Genomic DNA, 23,027 nt, shown 5'->3' with positions numbered 1-23,027 from the left:
TTTAAACCAACTAACAATTTTATTTTTAATACTTGGATGATATTTTGCATTTGCTGCTTAAAGTGTGGCACCCATGCATGTCTCCAATTTGCTAGGTCCCCTCCCTTGAGACACTTTTACTTTAAGTGCTGTTTTGTTTGTGGGTCTTCCTGTTTTCAATAAGGGAAAAGCATGCTCAGGTGTGTTTAGGTCAGGTTGCTAAACTGACCAGTTAAGAACATCCTGTTCTTTGATTTGAGATCCACTTTATTTGCTGTTGATGATAAATTTTTGGGCTAACTTGTCATCTTTACCGTGCAGTTCTATCCTATCACTTTTACATCATTTGACTAAAGCTGAACTGAAGGTATAGCTGTGCACATATTAAGTGTCTATTCTGTGAGCAGTCTTGTCATCAAAAACTTCAGTGGGGGGGGGGCGTAAATAGTCAGCACTACCTAAACAGTTAATGCATATACAATATGTGTGTTTAACCCTTGGAACTAAAGCTGAAACAGCTTTGAAGCAATCACAGATTGTCTGCTTCATTCTAAATCTACTAATATGGTGTACACAAGAAATAAAAGTACCTGACATGTATGTGATTGTGTCAATTTTGATTAATCAGTATATAAACCAAAATATATAGGTTACCATGGGAAAGCACTTATGTAGACCATATGTACAGTTTGCTTCCATAGAGCTATCAGTTCTTGCTGTTTTTCCTTTTAGTTGAGAACCTGAATTAGACAGAGGGTCAGCTGGTGTGCGGGCGAGGTTTAAAAGTTAAAGAAAGACCTTTGAACACAAAGTATCTGTAGGGACAGCAGGTGTGAAACTGTTACTGTATGAATAAACTATGAATAGAGTTTGGAGATCATGTGTCATTTGCTGGTGGTGTTTGGTTTCTCCCAGTGTGCATTACTTTGCTCTCTGGTTAGACTCTGATACCAGGTAACTAAAGGTTACCTGTATAGGTTGAATGTTTGTACATTTCTGTTAATTGTCCACGTTTTAAATTACTTTTGTTCAAAGGAATTCATCATAGATCACAGTAATATAGCATTAAGAAAATAACTGCTGGTCTGTAGTTCTAAATAAAAGTAATTAATCTGATCAAAAAGAGACATGGAAAGATTTATATTTATTTTAGAATTTAATGAGGAACGACTTGTGTTTGCCAGATCTAAACAAGATAATTAGATTGTGATTTAGATTTGGTTGATTGTCTAACCACAACAGGTTGTTTTGTATTTGCATGGCAGTTGCAGTTAGTTGCATGTGTAGGTTTCCATTTAAATACCTCACAATGCTGCAGCCGCGTAATGTAATTTCCTTGCACATGACTTTTTTTGCTCTCTTCATACCTCAGGTAAAAGTTGGGCTGGACAATATAAGAAAAATATTACATCACAATAATAAGACATTTTTACAATACACAATAATTATCATAAAATATTTGATCGAAGTCAAACTGTATCAGTAGTGACTGTCTCAGAAACTGACTGATACTGTCTCATACTTGTAGAGTGACTTATTCAAAATATACTGCAATGCATTATATCGAATTAATCAAATTAAACTGGGTTTGCAGTCTCTGTAATGTTCATATTCTTCAAAAAAAGTATATTGTCTATGATAAGTAGACCATAATACGATTAAAATATCAATATATTTCTCCTCTCTGGGTAAAAGTGTACCCAGTCTAAATATCTGAAGTATTTGTTATTTGTATACCAATGTGAATTGCAAAAACATGTTTATTTCTTTTTTGCACTGCTTTAATCTTTTGTTAATATTTTTATTTTTTCCTATTTTCTCTCTTGGTTCACTTCATTTCAGCGGCTGTCAATATGATAATGTGGTCTGAAACAATGGCACCAAGACTGCTGAGAGGAGGGGTTTTTAGTCAGGTCAAAAACCAACTCTGGTTGGTTTCTAGACCAAAGCGTTTTTCCCCAGTCTTTTTTCAGTCATTATAATAAAAATTGTCACAGTTTTCAAGTACTCAGTTTTCTGAACGTTTGCCCTCTGATGACAGTCTTTTTTGTCTTCATTTTAGGCTAATTATTTGCAGTGTCTTTAAATTATTGTAGACTTTTAGTCAGTGTTTTGTAGTTTTGTTGACTGTAGTTTATTTTCTGTACAGGTTTGCACAGTTCTTCCTGTGTCCTCTGTTTGACGAGAGCTGTAAGGACCGTGAAGTGAATGCTGTGGACTCTGAGCACGAGAAGAACCTGATGAACGATGCCTGGAGACTGTTTCAGCTGGAGAAGGCCACTGGAAACCCTGATCACCCCTTTAGCAAATTTGGAACAGGTACATTATTGAGGAGTGAACTGCTTTAGTCTCGAATGCTCAAGAATAAAAAAAAAACCCTTAAGCAGTTATGAAAACATTTGGAATTCTTGTTGAGTATAATCCCCATGTGTATTTTGGTGTTAAGTCCGTCTCACACTGGACACGCCCAAAAATGTTGAAACCAGTGTTTTTAATGTGTACACACTGACATTGTGCATCAAGCACAGTGTGCAAAGAGGCAAATTTCGCTATTACATTAAGTTAAATATAGGATATAAGTATATTCAATTTACATGAAATGCAAGAACTATCGTAGTTTAAGTTTGTGTGTACCCTAAATACATGACTAGGCTATTCAGTATGCATAGTATAACCTATATACTTTTGTCCTTAAAGTGTTTAAAACAAATTATTAAATTATAACTTATTGATACATATGCTGTATTTTGCAATTTTTAAGTTTTCTGGACCCCTGACCTGCACCAGAACAACTTCAGCCCATATATTTTTGTGAACCGAAGACAGGTCATAGCTTGAAGGGGTCTCCTGAGAGCTGCTTCTGCCCTTCTTTGTTGAGTAAAGGGCACTGTAGCTGTGAAATACCAGACACTAGGGAATTATGTCTAAATCAATTTAGAGTGATTTGCCATCATAAGATGTATCTGCGCCCAGAATAGCCAGTTGGTGGCAGTCTTGAGTTATGTAAACCTAATCTGCTCTAAGAATAGCCTCACTCAGGACTGCTACAATAGTCTTAATGAAAACCAGTGATGTGCTGCACTGATCTGAGATCAGATGGGACCAAGAGCGCAAGTCATTCCAGCTGGCAGATGAAGCTTGTTCCTGATGTCCAGATGCTATTTGTTTTTTCTGCCGTGTCAGTGGGGGTGAAAGAGTCTTGCATCCATATACTGTCCAGAAGATCAGGCGTGTGTCTGGGTGTAATCTTGAGCACACGTGATTAGAAGCAGATCACAATGCCTGATTAAGGTCGTTATTCTACACGTCAAACATAATGTCCTTGTCCATTGCTCTTGTAAATGTCAGACATTTAAAAGTGGTTGGTGGTATTTAAAGTTGTTGAATATTTATATTCATCAATCAAGCATAACATTATGACCACCTACTTGTTCTACACCCTATTGTTCCTTTTTTTTTTTTTTTTTTTTTTTTTTAGATCCACTAAGCGCGCACACATAACAGGATTACTGTTTGCCGTTATAGAAATACAAAGACTTTCTATATGCTCAGTGGAGCTGAAAAAATGGTTAATGGTATAGAAACAAGGGTGTGGTTATAATGTAATGCATAATTGTTGTATACACAAGTATTGAGACCATTTATTTATTTATTTTTTATTTTTTCCCCACTTTTTGAAATTGAGGGCATTGAGTTTATCCTTGTATTCTTCAGGGAAGGCCTTCTACTAAATTACTAAAATACTTGAGTATTTTTAGATTTTTTTTTTTTATTTACTGTTGTAAGAATTGGATTGCATTTAGTGATTAAAGCCGTTTGTGAGAACAGGATGTTGGGTGATCTTCACACCCCCTCGTCCCGAACTCCTGAACTCATCCCTAAAGCACTGGAAGGAGCACCATATTCCACAGCGCACGTTTTATTCCCCTCCCACTTGCCCATTTCTGCCTTAATCAGTTCATGTGAATGTTGTGCTCCAGAGGGTCTTATTTTTTTTTTTCTTCTCAATATTTCTCTTCAAGGGCTAGACCAGCAGTGCGTACATCTGTCATCAAAAGTAGCTGAATGTATTAATTAAAAGGGCTGTCTACAGACATTTGTACATATGGTGTCACACTTCAAAATACAATATATGTAATGTGATATGATTTAATATATGTATTTTGTAGGAAATAAATTGACCTTGGAAACACGGCCTTCACAAGATGGCATTGACATTCGTCAGGAGCTGCTGAAATTTCACTCAACATTTTATTCTTCAAACCTAATGGGACTTTGTGTTCTGGGGAGAGGTCAGTCAAACACACACACACTTTTACGCCGTCACAGTCACGTAATGTAAATGTGAAACTTTATCTCATCTCGTGTACAGATTTGTTTATGATCCTAGCAGCAAGATTTGAATTCCATGCTTTGGTGCTTATGCAAATTGTGCTGTACAGCCCACCACAGGGGATGTGTTTGTTTGACTTGGCTCTTTTATGCGCTCATATTTTAAGTGCTTTTTGGCATATTTCTGCATTAGACAATACAGCAATCCCTCCACTGCAGAGGACCTGTTTGTAAACATGTTCTGTCTTTCCTGGTCTTGTATGTATGTATGTATGAAAAAAAGCTTCTGTCTGAAAGAGACTCTCTTCTCTCCATATCCAAGCTATTTCACACCTGAAGTTTCAAAACCTATGCAGTCCCCTGAAACCTTCTAGAGCACACTTTTATGAGTTTGTGCTTTTCTGCCATTAAACTGATGTCTTTGCCTCTGTTTTTCTGCTTATCTGGGCTCCGGTTGATGTATTAAATTTTATATGTGAACATGGAGTAATGTTAAAGGGAAATATTGCTGCTCTGTTCGTTAGCTGTGGTAACGATTCCTTTCATAATGCTGCCTTTGCTTCATAGTCTTTCTGTAACATGTTCCTCTAACTGGACGAGGGGGATGTCTGGCAGCTGTGTTTATGATGGCATGACCTGATAATGAATGGATTTCACAGCTCTTTTCAGCAAATGCCAGTAAAACACTGTCTTTCATTGGCAAAATCATTAAAAACAACAAACCGGCTAGGACGGATTGACCTTGAATCTGTATTGACGTTCTTTTAGTACCTTGGGGGTATAAATTATAGGTTTTGGTAGCGTTTAAAGGTCTTATTGCAAAAGAGGAATTCAGCGTCCTCATAGCAACATGCTCATGGCAATTTAAATTATGCGTCATGTGACCACATGCTTAATACAAAAGTAAAATTCACACTTTTCTAATTTAATGTTGGATCACTGAGTTTTGGTGAAATCTAGTGACACAATAATAGATATTTAAAATTGTGTACAGCCCTTGAAATGTTCTACAGTGATGCATTTGTGTGACCTTGGGCTATGTACTTTGTCTTCTGTTTAACAGAATCTCTGGATGATTTGGCCTCTATGGTTGTCAAGCTCTTTGGAGAGGTAGAGAACAAATCTGTGCCTATTCCTGAGTTCCCTGTGCACCCCTTTCAGGAAGAGCATCTTAGGGTAAGAAACATATCTACCTGAAAAAAACCTTATTAACTTTAAATGCATGTCAATGTAAAAACAAATATTTTAAATATTTGTATTTTCTGTTTGTTCGTTCATCACATTTTTATTCCATATAAATAAATATGGAGATACTACTTTTTTGTTTTTAGTGTTTAATGTTATATCTGTGATCTGTCTTTCTGCAGCAATTTTATAAGGTGGTACCAATAAAGGACATCAGGAACCTGTATGTGACCTTCCCCATCCCTGACCTGCAGAAATACTACAAGTCTAACCCTGGGCATTATCTGGGCCACCTGATTGGACACGAGGGTCCTGGAAGCCTGCTGTCAGAATTAAAATCTAAAGGTGGGGGCGCGTTAATAATTGTTAGGGTTGTGCCATAGTTATCTGCTATTTTTGCTTACATGCAATGTGCTTACTACTTTTGATTATTTTGTGTTTTAGTAATTTTTTATCACAAAAATGTGACATTTCTAAAATCTTTTTTAGGCTGGGTCAACACTTTAGTCGGAGGACAGAAAGAGGGAGCCAAAGGTTTCATGTTCTTCATTATCAATGTGGATCTAACAGAAGAAGGACTGTGTAAGCACCAATGAAGAACTGTTTTTGAAATTGAAATCTTCAGACTGCTTGAATTTCTTTCTAAAATAGGACTAAATATACCTATATAGTCTCTTTTTTTCTCTGGTTGGTTGTGTATGAACATTTTGCTGTTCCACTTTAGTTCTAATGTCTTTTTCCCCATCTCTTCAGTGCATGTAGAGGACATTATCTTCCACATGTTTCAGTACATTCAGAAGCTGCGTACAGAAGGCCCTCAAGAGTGGGTCTTTCAGGAGTGTAAGGTAGGTCAACAAGTTACTGGTGAGTGTAGGGCTGGACAATGAGTTTGTAGGTACAGATATCTGTGGTGGGCGTTCTTGCTGTTTTTTTTTATATGCATATCAATAAAATTATTTAATATTGACAAATTAAAAAGTTTATTAACAAATAATACATATTAAGAAATATATTGTGGTATACTTTATTGGTCCCCAAGGGAAATAATGCATATATCTGATTAATTTATCTATTGATCATTTAATCTATTTAACTTAAGTTTTGGCCAAATTGTCTATCCCTGGGTAGTTGAACAGCCTGGCCTGTGTATAAATACTGTAGATGTTTTTTTCATACACGCTTGTAATACAGACAAATCAAATAGGCTGAGCAATAAATGCAATCCCAGGAATATAAAATGATTAACATTTTAAGTCCAGTCTTGTGTCACAAGCGGCACCAGCGCTAAAAGTTGTTGTGCAGCTTAACAACTCTTTAGAAATTTGGCAATCAGGCTTGGTATTACCAAAGCAGTCCTCGGTTTGAAGGCTGACCTTAGATCAGATTCTTTTTTATGTTCCTCTAACCTAGGCCTGTAACAATAATTACATCTGGACAAGACCTCAATCATTTTTACTGCCTCTAATATGTTTTCTTAGCAAAGAGAAAAACATGACTTGAATAAGTCAGTAGGATTTATTTTTTAATATTTAAAGTAATTTTAAGTTACCCTTTAAAATGTGTAATTTCATTGTAATTTTATTTTCATTATGTCAAATGCCATAACATGTCTTAAACTGACAATCATCCAAACCAAAACACAACAGGGGTAGTAACTGAATTATGCTCTTATAATATTATCATTATATTAATTTGGTATTAAACAATCCTAAAATGACTAACACCAATTAACTCAGTTAGTTCCAGGACGATATATAATCCAGGCCAGAACAGGTATTGTTACAGAATACAGCAGTCAACAAAATGGGCTTACTGTGCTGCTCCACACTGACGTCATTGACCTGAACTGTCTCTTCTAATTCTAGGCTTTTTGACACATGAAAATCTGATCTTATCTGTTATGTCCTGCCTTTAATGAGCTCACTGCTACACTGAACTCCTACACTGGAGAGGTTCTAAGAAATGCAATGTGCATGGCGGTTCTTGGAGACATATTAAAATGAGCTCATTTAAGTGACGGAGAGTGTTATCTCCATCTTTTTTAGACATTAATTGGTCTGTTTTCTGATGTCTGTGCAGGATTTGAACACGGTGGCCTTCAGGTTCAAGGATAAAGAACGTCCACGCGGATACACCTCTAAAGTGGCTGGGCTGTTGCATGTACGTTTTCTCTTTCAACTCAGACTCGAAAGGTCATCACCATGACAACAAGTGCTCATCCAGTCAAGTCATCTGCCCACTGACTGCATATTAAAGAAATGTTCTTTATCAGAGAAGTGTACCTTGAATCACCTGAAACCGGAGCTAATTTCTACTGCAGCTGAAACCTACTGTTCCAGCTTGATTGCATGAATGCTTTTATTTTCTTAGTTGACACTCTCTGAATCTCGTGCTTCACGTATCTTTACAGTGATGTGCCAAAAGCCATGGGGCAGAAAGTAGTATGGTGAAATCTTAATCTTAAAAATGCTGTACTGACCTGCATTGAATGTAAATGTAATGGACAATTATATCCATATGTTCCCGGTCACTGTGCTGTCCAGTGTAGATGGTGGTAATACCCTCTATGATGTATTTCTAGTACACAAGTAATACCACAGGTGTTGTAGGGGTTCCCTAGCTGTCCCCTGAAGTAATGCCTCATGATCTTTGCCATGTGGAAAACATGGACGGAAATTTTCTTTCTAATTTTTATTCCGTTTTCTCCCAAATTTACATGGCCAATTACCCAACCCACTCATTAGGACTGATGCATCATTGCCGAGTAGCATCACAGCACGCTCGGAGGAAAGCACAGTGACTCGGTTTCAATACATCAGCTCACAGACGCCTGATGCTGAGCGACATCAATGTGGGGAGAGAGTGCCATCTACCCACCTAGAAAGAGCAAGGCCAATTTTGCTCTCTCGGGGCTCTGGTAGCTAATGGCAAGCTACATGAACAGGATTCGAACCGGCGATCTCATTATCATAGTGGCAGAGCTTAGCCCGCTGGACCTTCCAAAATTAAGGTTTAAAAGAATTTCATAGAAAATGAATTTTGTGAAGCAATAAATATTGGCGTGTCATTGTATTATCAATGGCTTTTTGATCCAGCATTATAAGTTGCAAAGATTAGCACACTGTCACCTTTACAAACAACACTGCCTTCATCTTCTAGTACTATCCACTGGAGGAGATTCTTGCTGCAGAGTACATGCTGGAGGACTTCAGACCAGACCTTATAGAGATGGTGCTGGATAAGTTGAGACCGGAGAATGTAAGGTAAGTTGAAAATGTTCACACACGCTAAACACTGTCATTTCCCTACCATTCCACTCGTACCACACTGTTTAGTCCCATTAATGGACCCACACTGTGTTCTATACATGCACCTGTGTTAAACTCTGAGAAATATTTGCAGTTCATGACCTCAGAACAGGTTACTCAGAACTATTTTGTTTGCCTTTGGCTGGACCTGCACCTAGGATAAATGCCCTACCTCTCTTCAAAGAGCGTGTTGGAACTATTTCAATCTCTTTATTTATTTATTTTCATTTTTGTAGCCATGCCGCCTGGGGCGAAACAGGACTGTGGCTGGTTACTGCCTTATCATCTGGTTTTGAAGTATAGTCTCTGAGACTGTGGGATGGTACTGCTCCCGTCTGTGTCTGTTTTTGGAAGAGAAGTGCCTTTTCTCATCCAGATTCTTTGGAATGTCAGAGAGCCTTGCAAATTCAATTTCCTCTAAAGCTTCAAAAGAAAGTTGCTCCACTGTCAGGGTCAGTTCATAACCCCCCAGGCCACATTATCCTGCCCTTGCATGGAAGAAGACTGAGACATGAGCAGGCGCTCCGTTGTCGCCAGTTTGGTTTCATATTGAAGCCTGTTGCAGTTGTGGCCATGCATTGGATTCCTGTTATTAGATTTTGTAAAAGCTTAAATCTGACAATATTAGGATTTGCATTAATGCAACATTTGTGAAGCATTTTTTCCTTTTAACATCTCCCTCAGAATTAGATTGATGCTTCTCTAACCTGTAGCGAGGAGTATGGCTTCTTTGTCGTTGCTGCTCTGGGCTTGGCTGCTGTTAATTGCAATGTGGAATAACTTTGGAAAAATTGGCAGAAGACAGAAAAAAAGGCTTGTGAGAACTGGTTAACGCTGCATAATTGTTAGTCATATTTGTTTAAAATCCTGTAATACTTTTCTTTCCCCTTAGTGTGCACATGTGTTTTGCTTAAATACATAAATACAAATATAATGTACGAAAAGTAAAGTGCAATTTCCAGTTGCAGACTCTAGGGGGAGCCTAGAAGTTAAAAATATTTTTTTAGCACAATACTGCTTTAAATCCCCTGTATGTTGAGATGATACTACATAAGTATCGTTATTAATGAGAAGACGGGCCACTGCCTGCTGTACGAATGGGATTCCTCATAATGCTAATCATGGCTCTCGTTTATAAATAAAGTCTCGCCTTCAATAAAAAGAGCATGTCAGCTTGCTGCTTGTACAGAGAGTGGAGGAGGGTCAGTGTGCTAGTGGAGAAGTCCCTCCTCTGTGGAGATCTGCGCAGGCGTGGAAGCCATAACAATCTAAAAAATATTTTCTTCATTATTGAGCCAAACATTACAAACTGATCATGAGTTTGAGATGGGCTACGTTACCAAAAGGTTTCCGAATTAAGTAATTTGCTCATTAAGAATAGCTACATTCAGTATACCAATAAAAGGTGCTACAAATGTTTTGTTTTTTAAGGATTCAATAAATAAAGTTTGTTACAAAGATTAAAATCTTTAAAAAAGGCGTGGATGTAAAGGTTCTTTACCATTCAAAAGGTTCTTCTTCGGCTTTCTTCACCTTTTTTTTTTTTTTTTTTTTTTTTGGAGAGCATACCCCTTCAGGTATGATATTTAATAATTTTATCAGTGGTGTGACCCTTTTTAATATACAGTATATACCACATGCAGGTAATCTTCATGGATATGATTCCATGTAATTGGTTTTGGTGATAATCTTGTGCATCAGCTCACTGAGCCTCATTTTCAGTGTCCATTTTTTTGTGTGCAGGGTTTGCAGTAGAAACACAGTGTCAAGGAGTTTAGTTCCCAGGCAGAGGCTCATGAAAAGTGAGCCTCTCTGGAAATCCGCTTAAGTGGGTCGGCAGACTGCCGCATAGATATAAAAGACTGGTCCAGGCCGCAGGATTGGTTTAGCAGCCATGTTTACTGAAAGCTGATCTAGTTTGCAATGATTCAGTGCACAAGGCGCAAAGTTGTAAGTAGTGCAGAGGTGGAAATCCATACTAGCATGGACAAGCAGGTCATCTGGTCATAGTTATTCTTACAGTATTGTGAGAATTTTACTTTGAGTTTACGGACATTTGCACCTCATTTTCAGTTTAGTAGTCCAAGAGGTTTAAGAGTGCTCAAATTCACACTGACTCTGACTGCAGTCAGTGGCTATTTAAAGCCTCGTTATGTAATTGATTGATGCTGGTGACTCAGAATAGCAGGTCATTGTTCTGAAAGTCCTCCATCGATCAGCAGCCCAAATTGCCAAGGTGCATTTTTGTCCAGATATAGAGCATCGATCCTGTCCTGGTGCACCAGATTGAAGTTTCACTGGATATTCAAGCTCTGCTCATATAATGCAATCATCCTCATTCAGAAAGCCACTTACTGTAGAGCAGATTTGCTAAAAGCAGATTTTCTGTTGTGTGGTTTCTCTAGAGAGGCTGGGAGAAATGGCACGTGTCTGTGTCTGTAAACTGAGAGTGCTCTGATTGTAGTACAGGTATTGATGCCGGTCTATTCCTGTTTCTCTTCAGGGTCGCTGTCGTCTCCAAGTCGTTTGAAGGACAGACTGACAAGACCGAAGAATGGTACGGGACACAGTACAAACAGGAATCGATCTCTGATGAGGTCATTAAGGTGAGCTCCTTCGATTGCAAGGCAGATCAATCAAGCCGACTATTCATCCTTTTCTTACACCCCTAGTTTGTATTGAACTGTGAAATGTATCAGAAGCTCCTAGTTTAACTATACCAGAGTAGAAATAGTAAAATAAATACTGTACATATATATATATATATATATATATATATATATATATATATATATATATAACACTAAACCGAAACTTTCTACACCGATTTATTTTGTTTGATAGTAACTGTTTTAAAAAAAATCTTTAGTGTGTTAAATGTCTTGTAAAACTGTATTCCAGTTCCTTTAACATGCTGTAGTGTGTGTGCATGTGCATGCACTCTCTGTGCTGAATGTGCATTTGATTGCTAGATTTGATCTAGCTTTATTTACATAGATATAGGATGCTTTTATTTGGTAATGGTTTTAATGATTAAGTAAATTAGTGTTGTTGTAGGTCATTTACATTTATTTGTATATCCCTGTGAAACCAGTGTAAAATTAGAATAATCTTGTCTTGTTAAATGCTCTTGGACTTACTGCTATTAACCCTTCTCTTTCAGAAATGGCAAAATGCTGATTTGAATGGCAAATTCAAACTCCCTATGAAGAACGAATTCATTCCCACCAACTTTGAGATATACCCTCTTGAGAAGGACTCACCATCCTATCCCACTCTGATCAAGGTGAGTCTTTAAACAAGCTCCTCTTTGAAGCAGTTTAGAGTAAATGGCTGTATTTTGACATGCACGCAAGAATGCGAGCATGTATTTGATCACAGTCAGAACCTGACTTAAGTGATCTAAGCTTAAAGCAGTCAAGTGACTGACGGCTGAAACTCCCATGTGTCTTTGCACTGTTCACTTTCATTTAAACTCTCAGTTAAAGTCTTAAATTTGCTTCAAATGGAGCTGAGAAGTGTGGAGTGAAGTCTGGTGCTCTTTGTTTTGTGAGCAGAATGTGAATGAAACTGGTTGAATGCTTGTTTTTTTTTCTGTAGGACACGGCAATGAGCAAAGTGTGGTTCAAACAGGACGACAAATTCTTCCTGCCCAAGGCCTGTCTGAACTTTGAGTTCTTTAGGTAAGCTCTTTGAAGGGGTATTTTTGTCTTCTATCCTTTGAGATTTAAAACAATACTTGTACTAAATCTTGTATCTTGCTTATATAGTCTGCTGTTTGTGATTTTTATAACCTTCTATATCTTGCTCACATTTTAGTAATTTATTAAGAGAAGACCGACAGAGGATTTAAATAATAAACTATGCAACATCCAAATGATCCAACTGAGATGGCAGAGTATTAATTAAACACTGTAGATGTAGATTTCTTTTCTCATTTATGGATAAGAGTCCTCGGTATAGTTTTTATTTAAGTCAACCTTTCCAACTTTGTGTTTAGCAGTGTTACCTGACACCATTATTGAAAGTGTGTTCATCCATACACCCAGCATTGCCACCATGCCATGAATGAGTCTCTTTTTTTTAAAATTGCTCATGGAGTCATACCTTCTGTTAAAATAATTTAGCGTTTTTCCATTATTTGTATCAGTGACTGTAGAAAAATGGACATGGACAACTTCTCCAAAAAGAAAGGACACCACAGGTGTAGCACCTCTGCAGGCTGATTGCAGTATAATTTGTAGCTCCACCCATTCCAAATGACACAACTGCCCATTTTCCATCTCCATTTTCTTCTTTTTCCATTTCTAACTACATGTCTAATTCAGCATTTAGCTCTCTCATTGATAACATTTTGGCTTTTTTCCCCAGAGAAAACAAATGCAAATGTAGCAAACAGAGCTGTACTGAACAATGTAAATAATTTCTAATAAACAAACTGCACTTTTACTGTTAAATCATAACACTTAACAGGCTGTGCTGTAAACTCAATAAAGGCAGTCTGAGATGCTAAAACTCAGACCAAATAAGTGGGCAATTCTTGCTCCACCTCTGGTTTCAAATGCGCACTTGTACCAAATAGGACAACACCACAGTCAATATTGTCTTTATTTCTATTGATAAAATAGGGAATAGAACTGAGTTGTCCATGTTTTCTAGAGTCACTGATTTTATAGTCCGCTTATTCAGTCTGTCATTACTATGTTTCACAAAATATCCCACTTTAAATGCTGTGTTACTTTTAGTCTTTTGGTAATTTCTTTCTTACTAACCTTTCATATGTCAACAGCAGTGGCTCTTAACCCTGGTCCTGGAGATACCTGCTGCCCTGCATGTGTAATGCTCATTTTAGTATGCATCAACAAAGCTGATGCAAGTAATTAGTGAATTTAAATCTTTCTTGTGAGTTGTGGATGTGGTGGTATAGTAGGAAAAAAAAGTGCAGAGCAGCTTGGGCAACAGAAACAGGATTAAGGAAACTAAGGTCCACAGACATCTTACACTTTACAACATTTTACACTGTAGTAGTATGATTTCTTTTAGGTGCAGTGCAGAAAAGTCATGTACATTGACTAACTGAATTGTATCAATACTTTTTATATGCACATTAGTTGGAGCCAAAGCATTTCTGGAAGCTATAATGTTTCATTTGATTTAATGCTGTTTTCTCCACAGCCCCTTTGCTTATGTGGACCCGTTGCATTGTAACATGGCCTATTTGTACCTTGAGCTCCTCAAGGACTCCCTCAACGAGTATGCATATGCAGCCGAGCTAGCCGGCTTGAACTATGACCTCCAAAATACCATCTATGGGATGTATGTAAGTACCCAAATTATTCTTATCGCTCTCGTTTTTGCATCGCCCCACCCCTGTGGCCTTCCCGTCTGCGCACCTTTTGCCCAGCGCTCCAAATTCAAGATGTCCTGCTTCCACCTCCCTTCTGAAAACACCAGTCCCAGAGGGTAGCTAATCGTGTGCAGGTTTGCAAGTGTTCTGGATCTGTCTCTTGTTCAATATTTTTATTAATAAAATCCTATTTCTGTAAAGGTTTTCAGAACAGCAATTTTGTGGAGCTCACTTAAGCCATCAGATAAGCTTTTAGGCCAAAGCAGCAATTTCTATCTACACAATTAGCCCTTGTTGGTCTTGCCAGTGTTGAGGCTGCATACACATACTCTTTTAGAAGTCCTCTCTCTCTATTTTTTTTTTCTCTCTCTCTCTCTCTCTGTCTGTCTTTGTTTGCTCCGTACTATTTGTTTTGACTGTTTTAAAGCACCCTTTGCCATCATACATCTCTCTTTTTGTTTCTTTGGTAGTCGCTACCTATATGCAGACCCCCTCCACTGCAACATGACCTACCTGTTTCTCAGGTTGGTGAAGGATGATTTAAAAGAGTATACATATGCAGCCCGACTGGCAGGGCTGAACTATGGCATATCCTCAGCAATGAATGCCATCCTCGTAAGTACGGCACCTTAACCGGCCCATCCCCCTCTCTGGGTGGAAGCAGGGCAGGGAGCTTGAGACTGGAGTGTGCACTCTTTTTGGCTTTTTTTCAGCTTTTCTGCTTTTGTCTTTCTTCTTTTTAATACAAATAAGGTAAGGTGTGATTCAACTTTCTGCACGAGTTTGGTGAAAATGTCCAGCCCTGCTGCTTTGCTCACTTGCTAAGGATTTGTTTAGGCATTTTATCATGGCAGTATGATGAGTAATGACAGGTGTTACTGGGTAAAGGCAACTTGGCAGGCACGGACAGGAGCTGGGCATTACTCATTTTATAGGTACACACCCATCTGTAGCACAGCCAGCCTCTTACTTAATGATTTATTATATCCTCTGCAGATTGAAACTTTAAGAGTCACTTTGCAAAAATTGTATATTTAGTGTGGTTGAGGTTGGACAGTATAATCATTGACAAGCAGCTTGGTGTATTTTAAAAAGGGTACAGTTCACTATGAGCGGGAGGTTGCAGGTTCGAACCCCTGCTCATGCAGCTTTGCCATCAAGCTGCCGGCTCTCAGAGGGACCAAAATTGGCCCTGCTCTCTCCGGGTGGGTAGATGGCGCTCTCTCCCCACATCACTTCTAGGGTGATGTCCGCAGCACAGGGTGTCTGTGAGCTGATGTACTGGAACCGAGTCGCTGCACTTTCCTCCAAGCGCGCTGGCTGTTCGGCAATGCTGCATCAGCTGCAGCTGGAAAGGAAGCATGTGTTAGTCTTCACCCTCCTGGTGTGTTGGGGCATTACTAGTGATAGGGGAGTCCTAATAAGTGGGTTGAGTAATTGGCCGTGTAAATTGGGGAGAAAATGGGGAAAAAAGTAATATATAAAATAGAAAATAAAATTATATTAAAGAAATTGTAAATCACTGCATGTATAGTTTTTTGTTAAAGAATTGTTTGATGTGGCAATTCTGCTATAAGTTTGTTTTTATATTTGGGAAAGGTTGATATGAATTCGAAAAATGTATTGTTATTTTTGTGGTACATTTTATTATCGCAAATTAGGGGTGGGTGATATGGCCCTAAAATAATATTACGATATTTCATGTTCTTTTTTGCGATAACTATAGTCTTGGTGATATGACAAAACACCTGAATTAAAAAAAAAAAATTAAGAGTACACTACTGTAGCAAAATGAAAAATGTATATAGATATATTCTGTCTCTAGTAGATATATAATGGGAAATTAGAACAGTGTGAATTTTTCTTTTCTAAAAAAAAAAAAAAAAAAAAAGAGAAAAAAAGTAGTACCATGATAAAATAAATAGGGGTCAGTGATATGGCACGATATTTCAGAGTATAGTATTGTTCACCATATTCAAAAATGTTGGCGAAATATTTGTATACGATACGATATGACACACCTCTATTGCCAGTGCTCATGTAGCAGAGTGGATAACACCATTACATCACCCATTGAGAAGCCGAGGTGCATTTTTATGGGTTTTTGACATATTTTAATTTAAACTTCAGAGGAAATCTGTATATATGTTTTAATACTGATCGGAGTAGAGTGTGCTGTAGAATATAGGGTGTAGGTTTTGGATGAGCTCAGTCTTTTATAGTGTAGTGGGTGTGACTGTAAAATGGTAACTAACATTCTTGCACTTCACGCTGATCTGAACTGTTAACTGCACACGGTTTGGTGTTTTGTTGTTTGTGTGGACTACTTTTGGCTATGTAATGAACCTATGTTTTCATTTGTGTAAAAAAAAAAATATCAGAATATTATGACCACCTAACTAATAGTGAGAATATCCACCCTTGACTTGAATAGTGCTATCATAACATTGTGGCATGGACCTTATTAACTGTGTTGGACTGTGTTAAGTGATCTATTGTGGCTCAGTGGTTGCTGTGTATTACTTCTGCAGTCATCGCTCGCCTCTGGCATCAATGGCCTGTGGGGTGACAGGACAAGTGTTATGCTACTACTGTTATACTCAGTGTATGAAGTCTGTTCTCTGTACACCTTCACTATGGCAGCTCTAGAGCCTCCTGATAATTTAGTGATTACCAAACAGCTAACACCTCTTATCATGCTTATTTATTTGTACATCCAGCAAAAACAAACCAAAGGTGGTCATGATATTCTGGAATAAGTGTGTATAAGATGTTTAATTTAATGCTTTTTATTTGAGTTTTTTGACATGTTGTTAAAGGAGAAATCCAGTGTGAAATGGACTTCCGGTAGTAAAATATAACCAGAATTAACTTTTTTTTTTTTTTCTCTCTCTTCTTAAATAGCCCACCTCCATTCGCCCCCAGCATTGGTCAGTCGACTTATGAATTATTTTCAAGCTGCAGTGTGTATCAACAGTGTTTTATAATAGACTACTTGTACACTTGTATAGTTCTCAGTGCCTTGTTTTAAATGTCAGAGCCCTCCTCAGAATTCTGTGAATAAAGTGTGGAGTTACTTTTTTTTTGTTAATGGTGTAAAAACTGTGATTTCTTTGGATGGGCATCACTATGCCCCTTTCACTAGCATTTTAATCCTGTTGGCAGCATCGGCTAAAAGCGCTGTATGTCGGAATGCTGGGGGCGAAAATGGAGGTGGTCTATTCCACAAAAGTCCATACTTGTTATCATGTTTCACTACATCCTGAGTCCATTTTATACTGGATTTCTCCTTTTATTGCTTATAAAACTAGAGGAAATATCATGCTTATATGTTGATAGCAGTTCATCCCTAACTGACACATCACTTCACTCTTAATGCACATTAACTGTGTACGTTTTAAAATCCACCTGCCAATCATGTTAATAAAGATGACCATGCCAAACACCATATGCTGGGCCACCTAAAGATTGAGCCTGTGGAACTGGCTCAGTGTAGTGATCTCAGCATCTATAAGCAGGCAGGCTACAAAAAGAATAGATAACTAAACTTTCATACTGATACTTTCATACAGAAACCTGTCAGAGTAGGCAGTATTTTCTTTCTTTCCTTTCCCCCCCCCCAAAATACATTTCAGACACAGCCGAATTTCCCACTTTTAATAGACAGTGACAGTTAAGTATTCACAGTAACAGGGTTTGATTAAATCTCTAAATCACTACGGGCAAGAAATGTATAGTCTGACATTTTAAATTGAATTAATTAAAATACATCCTTATAATTTACATTTTAAAGTTTAGTTTTATTGCCTTCTAGCTTTAAAACTTTTTCATCTTTTCATTTCTTAATGTTCATTATGTGTTGCTGTAGTGAACATGAATAAAGTAACTGCTCTCCCTCAGGGGTCGGAGACTCTTTTAGCAAAGTTTATTCAGAGCTCTAAAGTGTGTATGTGTGTAGGAGTGTGAGAGAGAGAGGTGTGTGTACATCTCTCAGGGAAATTGACGTTTTGCTGAATAAAATGATTTTGTGGAGTGTGTGGCAGAATGAGGGTTGGGGCTGTCAGGTTACTGCTAGTTTTAGATCAGCACTTGCCGTGTACATCCCTCAGGGCCGTCTGAGAGCCGCCTGTGTTACTCTCAGACACACACACTGTGTTGTCCTCTGTAAGTTTGTTGCTGACGCACTGCCTCTGTCTGTTTCTCCGTCAGCTTTCAGTAAAGGGCTATAATGACAAACAGCACATCCTGCTGAAGAAGATCGTTGAGAAAATGGCCACGTTTGAAATTGATGAGAAACGCTTTGACATCATCAAGGAGGCGGTAAGCAACACACACACACACACACACTCCTCATCTCTATTTCCCTATCTCTCTCTCTCTGTCTCTCTGAGCTGGCTCCATTGACGTAAGCAGCATCTTAGACACCCACCGTATACGCAGGCTATTATGCCTCATCTTACAGCAGACACTTAAAAATAATGGTGCTACAAAAAAAAAATACTGCTTTTGTTCCCACAATAAACCATATCGAGGTTTAGCTCCAGCAGTTACAAGTGTTCAAAGCTTTAATTTGAAACATAAGATTAGTCTTATTTAGAGCAGAACTTAAGATTTAAGTGACTTAGGACTCGTATACCTACAAGCCTGCATATGTGGTGATCTAGGAAACCAGATTACTACTGCTTTCACAAAGTATGACAATAAATAGTAAGGTGATGCTTTGTAGCAGTATTGTGTTTGTTGTAAGGATGAAGTTTAATTGGATTTCATTTGTTCTGATTACAGTACATGAGATCTCTGAATAACTTCCGAGCCGAGCAGCCTCACCAGCATGCCATGTACTACCTGCGTCTGCTCATGACTGAGGTGGCCTGGACCAAAGATGAGCTCAAAGAAGCTCTGGATGGTAAGAAATATGCACATGCACTCACATTCTGAGGATGACCAGTTGAATAATATGTTAAGCTACTGAACTCTGTAAATTGTTATATCTATAAAGGCACAATAAAACCTACTCCTAAATCTAACCATTACTTAAGGCATAATGAGGAATGGTTTATGGAATTGGAATTGGCTTTTAATTGCAAAAAGACAACATCTTTTCTAAGATTATTTGCACTGCATTTATACACTTGACCCATGCAGTAGAAGACAAATATACAGGAGTTTTCAGAATAACATTACATTTAAGCAAGTTTGGTACTGTTTGTAGTCATGCATCATAGGTTGACCACCACTAACTGTGGTTTCTGTGTATGCACAGTTTCTCAGTCTACCACTAATTTGCCCATCGATTGAAAAGACCCGCATGACTATGCATTTCCAAGTTTGCCTGGAAATGTAAGTCATCTAGACCTGGCCCTGATTGGAATCAGCAATGGTCTGATTAAGCATTAATCAGCTTATCTCCAGTTAGAAAACACCAACACTATGATTGATGCTCATAGTTCAAAATGTCTTCCTCGGTTTTTCAGATAAGGAATGTTACCAGGTGTTCAATATACAATGTGTCTTATTAGTTTTGAAATGTCCTGTTGAATCGCTGAAGTTTGGAATGTCTGCTCCCTTTTTATGCTTCACTTTTCTGTGCTAGAAATGTTCTTGTACTGTCAGACTCTGTTAGTCAGGATCAGATCTCTCTCTCTCGCTCGCTCGCTCTCTCCTTTTCACCTTTCTTTCAGCCTTCAGTCTGTCTTTCAATCTGTCTCATTCTTGTGCCTTTAGGTTTGTAATATTTCTCTGTGTCTGAGTTCTTTCACTCTACCTTCTTTTCTTTTTCTTTTCTTGTAATATTCTTTCTCTGTTCTGGTGGCTCATCCCTTACTACCACTGTCTTTCAGCTCTGTGTGAATCTGGGTCAGACGCTTTGTGAATTTAGAGTGGTCGTTCCTCACTGTGTGTGTGTGTGTGTGTGTGTGTGTGTGTGTGGGTATGCTTTTGAGAATTCTAGCTTATAGAAGCGAATGGATTTGCCTGTTGATTGGTATTAAAGTGTGGATGTTTGTGTGTGTGAGCGCACTTCTGCTTTATTTTGAGGATGACTGTGAACAGCTCTGTTTTTGACTGTTTCTGTCTGAAATCCATTTCAGATGTCACCCTTCCCCGCCTCAAGGCCTTCATACCTCAGCTGTTGTCACGGTTACACATTGAAGCACTGCTGCATGGCAACATCACCAAACAGGTTGGTTTGAAGTGGCTGAGCGTAGATTAAGGCTGATTTTGCAGGGTGTGGGTGGGTGTGTGTGTATATGTGTGAGTATAAGAGAGTGAGAGAGGAAGATGGAAATTGAGAGTAAGCGAGACACGGGATGAGACAGCATTTTCTAGGCATTGAAGGTCTCTTGATATCAGGCTGACATGCTCTCACCCTGATCTGTATAAATAAATGAAAGCAGAGCTTCCTGCTAAAACGCTGTGATGTCCTCTAGCTGTCAGTTCAGCCAACAACTATCAGCCTCTCATTGAATCTGCTGATGAAATCACTTATCTGATATCTGCTGGAAGAAAGTGTGTGTGTGTGTGTGTGTGTGTGCCCTGAGAACCTGTCAAGTCATATTGAGCTAGAAAAGTATTACAGTTCATGGTGGTGGATCATAACATTTTTAAAACCCAAACATCATTCCCGGACTCCTCATTCTCTCAAAGAAGACGAATGAGGGCATAGACACTACTAGACTATAAAACTGCGTTAAAGTTGCCAAAAAGTTTGTGAAGGCAACTGTCAACATTCAAGATCATCTTTAAAAAAATCTTTTTAATACCACTTTTTTATATTAATACCACTTTATACCATTTTTGTCATCCTGCTACAGAAAATATTAATGTTGTAATAATAGGAATGTTTAAGATGCTTAAAGAGTACTGAACAATTGCATGTCTTATAAAACAAATGGAGGACACAGATCTGGAAATGTGCACAGCTTGTCTAGTCCCTGTAGTTAATTATTGCAAGAAAATTCTAGGGGTGGGCGATATGGCTCTAAAATAATATAACGATATTTCAGGGTATTTTTGCAATAACAATATACTTGGCGAAATAGGAAAACAGAAAAATAATTAATTAATTTCAGAAATATAGTATGAGAGTATAACCGCATCATAATCATAAATAATATAGCATAACATAATATAATGCAGCAAAAAATATTGCAGAATATTTAGGGCATGCGTATAAACTGCAAACTAAAACAATTATACAATAAATACACTTAAAGCTTCACAGTAAATAATAGACTACTTTTAATACAGAACAGCCCTATTATCACGATATGGTTTTTTAATATCATGATATTTCTGTGTCACGATATATTGTATACGATATAATATTGCCCACCCCTACTAGATTTTAAACTATTTTAAATACACAATTTTAGTGGCAAGCAATCATTTATTGCAAAAAATGTCTTAAATATTTTCATATACATTTGGTTCGATATTGCCCATGACCTAAATTATATATATTCTGTGTCTGAACAAAAAAAATTGTATATCCATACTTTTTGCTATTTGTTTTATACAATTTAAGAATGACTGCTGCCCTAAATGCATCATAGACTGATTATAATGATTCATTAATCATTGAACATTTCCCCCCTTTTTGTTGTTGTGACGGGAACCATGCATGTTAGTGTTTATAGGCTTACTACTCTCATTTACCCAATCTGTGTTTGTGTCATGTTAAAACAATATAACCTTTTACATATTAATTTTGTTTGTGCTTTTCTGTTCCCTGTCTGTAGTCTGCTCTCAGTATGATGCAGATGGTGGAGGACACACTCATCGAGCATGCTCACACCAAGCCCCTCCTCCCCAGCCAGCTGATTCGCTACAGGGAGGTGCAGGTTCCGGATGGTGAGTGACGCAGCTTTTGTCTCCTTGCTCTCCGCAGATGACCTCTCAGCACGGCCACTGTGAGACATCACCCAGATTTCTAACCCTGCTCCCCAGAGCTTGTGTAACACATTCTGCAGCTGGACAGACTCTAAAGGGAGGGAAAGTTCACACAACCCAGGGAACATTAGACCACACATAAACACACACACACTTTTCTCCGTTTCTTTGAAACCACCTCCTCGTTACACCTTGTTCATCAGCTCTACTGACCATATCTCTCTCTGTAGTTCTATAATTACAGACTACAATCCTGTATCCTGTTTCTCTGTGTCCTTTATTGTCCTCCTTTCACCCTGGTCTGCAATAGTCAGGACCCCACAGCACCACCACAGAGCAGATTTGTATTATTTGGGCATTGGGTCATTCTCAGCAGTGCAGTGACACTGAGCAGCATCCATCCTTTGAGCAATGTTTAAGGACTAGAGGATATACGTCTACATAGTACAGCAGCTATAGGTAGGAGTGTCTAATAAAGTGGAGGACAGTGAGTAAACACTGTTTAAAACCTCCAGCAGCACTGCTGTATCTGATCTAATTGTATCAGCACAATACACACAAAGATTCAAGGAGACTTTATCAATCAACTCACATGTGGTACATGAGGTGGAACAAAATTGTATTCTCACGGTTCAGTTTACACCCAAAGAGCAATTAAAAAAAAAGATACATTTAAGACAAAATAAAATAGAATAAAAACCTATATAATAAAATAGATAAGATAAATACACAGAATAATATAAAGATTAAGGGAAGTAGCAGCAGCATGAAGTCCAAAGTGCAAATTGCTATAGCAGCACGATTGACATTGGATATCAGTGACATGAAAGTGAAAAGTGATAAAGTGTGATAAAGTGTCCCAGTGCAGGGTCCTGTCCCTGGTAGGTTCTAACAATTTGAAGACTACAGTCTGTAATTATAGAACTACAAAGTGGTCCAATATGATAGACACAGCTGATTAAATTGACACTTCTCCTGTGAAGTTA

At 38.1% G+C, this 23,027-nt stretch overlaps 1 protein-coding gene across 2 annotated transcripts in view; it reads left to right on the top strand.

Moving 5' to 3' along the window:
* The window catches only part of ide (insulin-degrading enzyme), a 38,788-nt gene that overhangs the window by 5,244 nt on the left and 10,517 nt on the right, over positions 1-23,027 (top strand). Inside the window, exons 4-19 of one of the 2 annotated variants that reach the window (XM_022684613.2) lie at positions 2,129-2,298; positions 4,149-4,271; positions 5,375-5,487; positions 5,679-5,841; positions 5,986-6,078; positions 6,250-6,341; positions 7,576-7,656; positions 8,656-8,759; positions 11,308-11,410; positions 11,968-12,090; positions 12,405-12,487; positions 14,622-14,766; positions 18,361-18,471; positions 18,937-19,057; positions 20,241-20,332; positions 21,891-22,002. In XM_022684613.2, the coding sequence (XP_022540334.1) occupies positions 2,129-2,298; positions 4,149-4,271; positions 5,375-5,487; positions 5,679-5,841; positions 5,986-6,078; positions 6,250-6,341; positions 7,576-7,656; positions 8,656-8,759; positions 11,308-11,410; positions 11,968-12,090; positions 12,405-12,487; positions 14,622-14,766; positions 18,361-18,471; positions 18,937-19,057; positions 20,241-20,332; positions 21,891-22,002 (1,829 nt within the window). Of the gene's footprint in view, positions 1-2,128; positions 2,299-4,148; positions 4,272-5,374; positions 5,488-5,678; positions 5,842-5,985; positions 6,079-6,249; positions 6,342-7,575; positions 7,657-8,655; positions 8,760-11,307; positions 11,411-11,967; positions 12,091-12,404; positions 12,488-13,979; positions 14,125-14,621; positions 14,767-18,360; positions 18,472-18,936; positions 19,058-20,240; positions 20,333-21,890; positions 22,003-23,027 lie in introns of both variants that reach the window. The other variant, XM_007258684.4, reaches the window with a different exon arrangement.

The sequence above is a fragment of the Astyanax mexicanus genome, chromosome 7 (assembly GCF_023375975.1).
Source record: "Astyanax mexicanus isolate ESR-SI-001 chromosome 7, AstMex3_surface, whole genome shotgun sequence".
Classification (NCBI taxonomy): Eukaryota; Metazoa; Chordata; class Actinopteri; order Characiformes; family Acestrorhamphidae; genus Astyanax; species Astyanax mexicanus.
The sequence above is the reverse complement of the archived record's forward strand: the minus strand, read 5'-3'. Positions and strand labels throughout refer to the sequence as shown.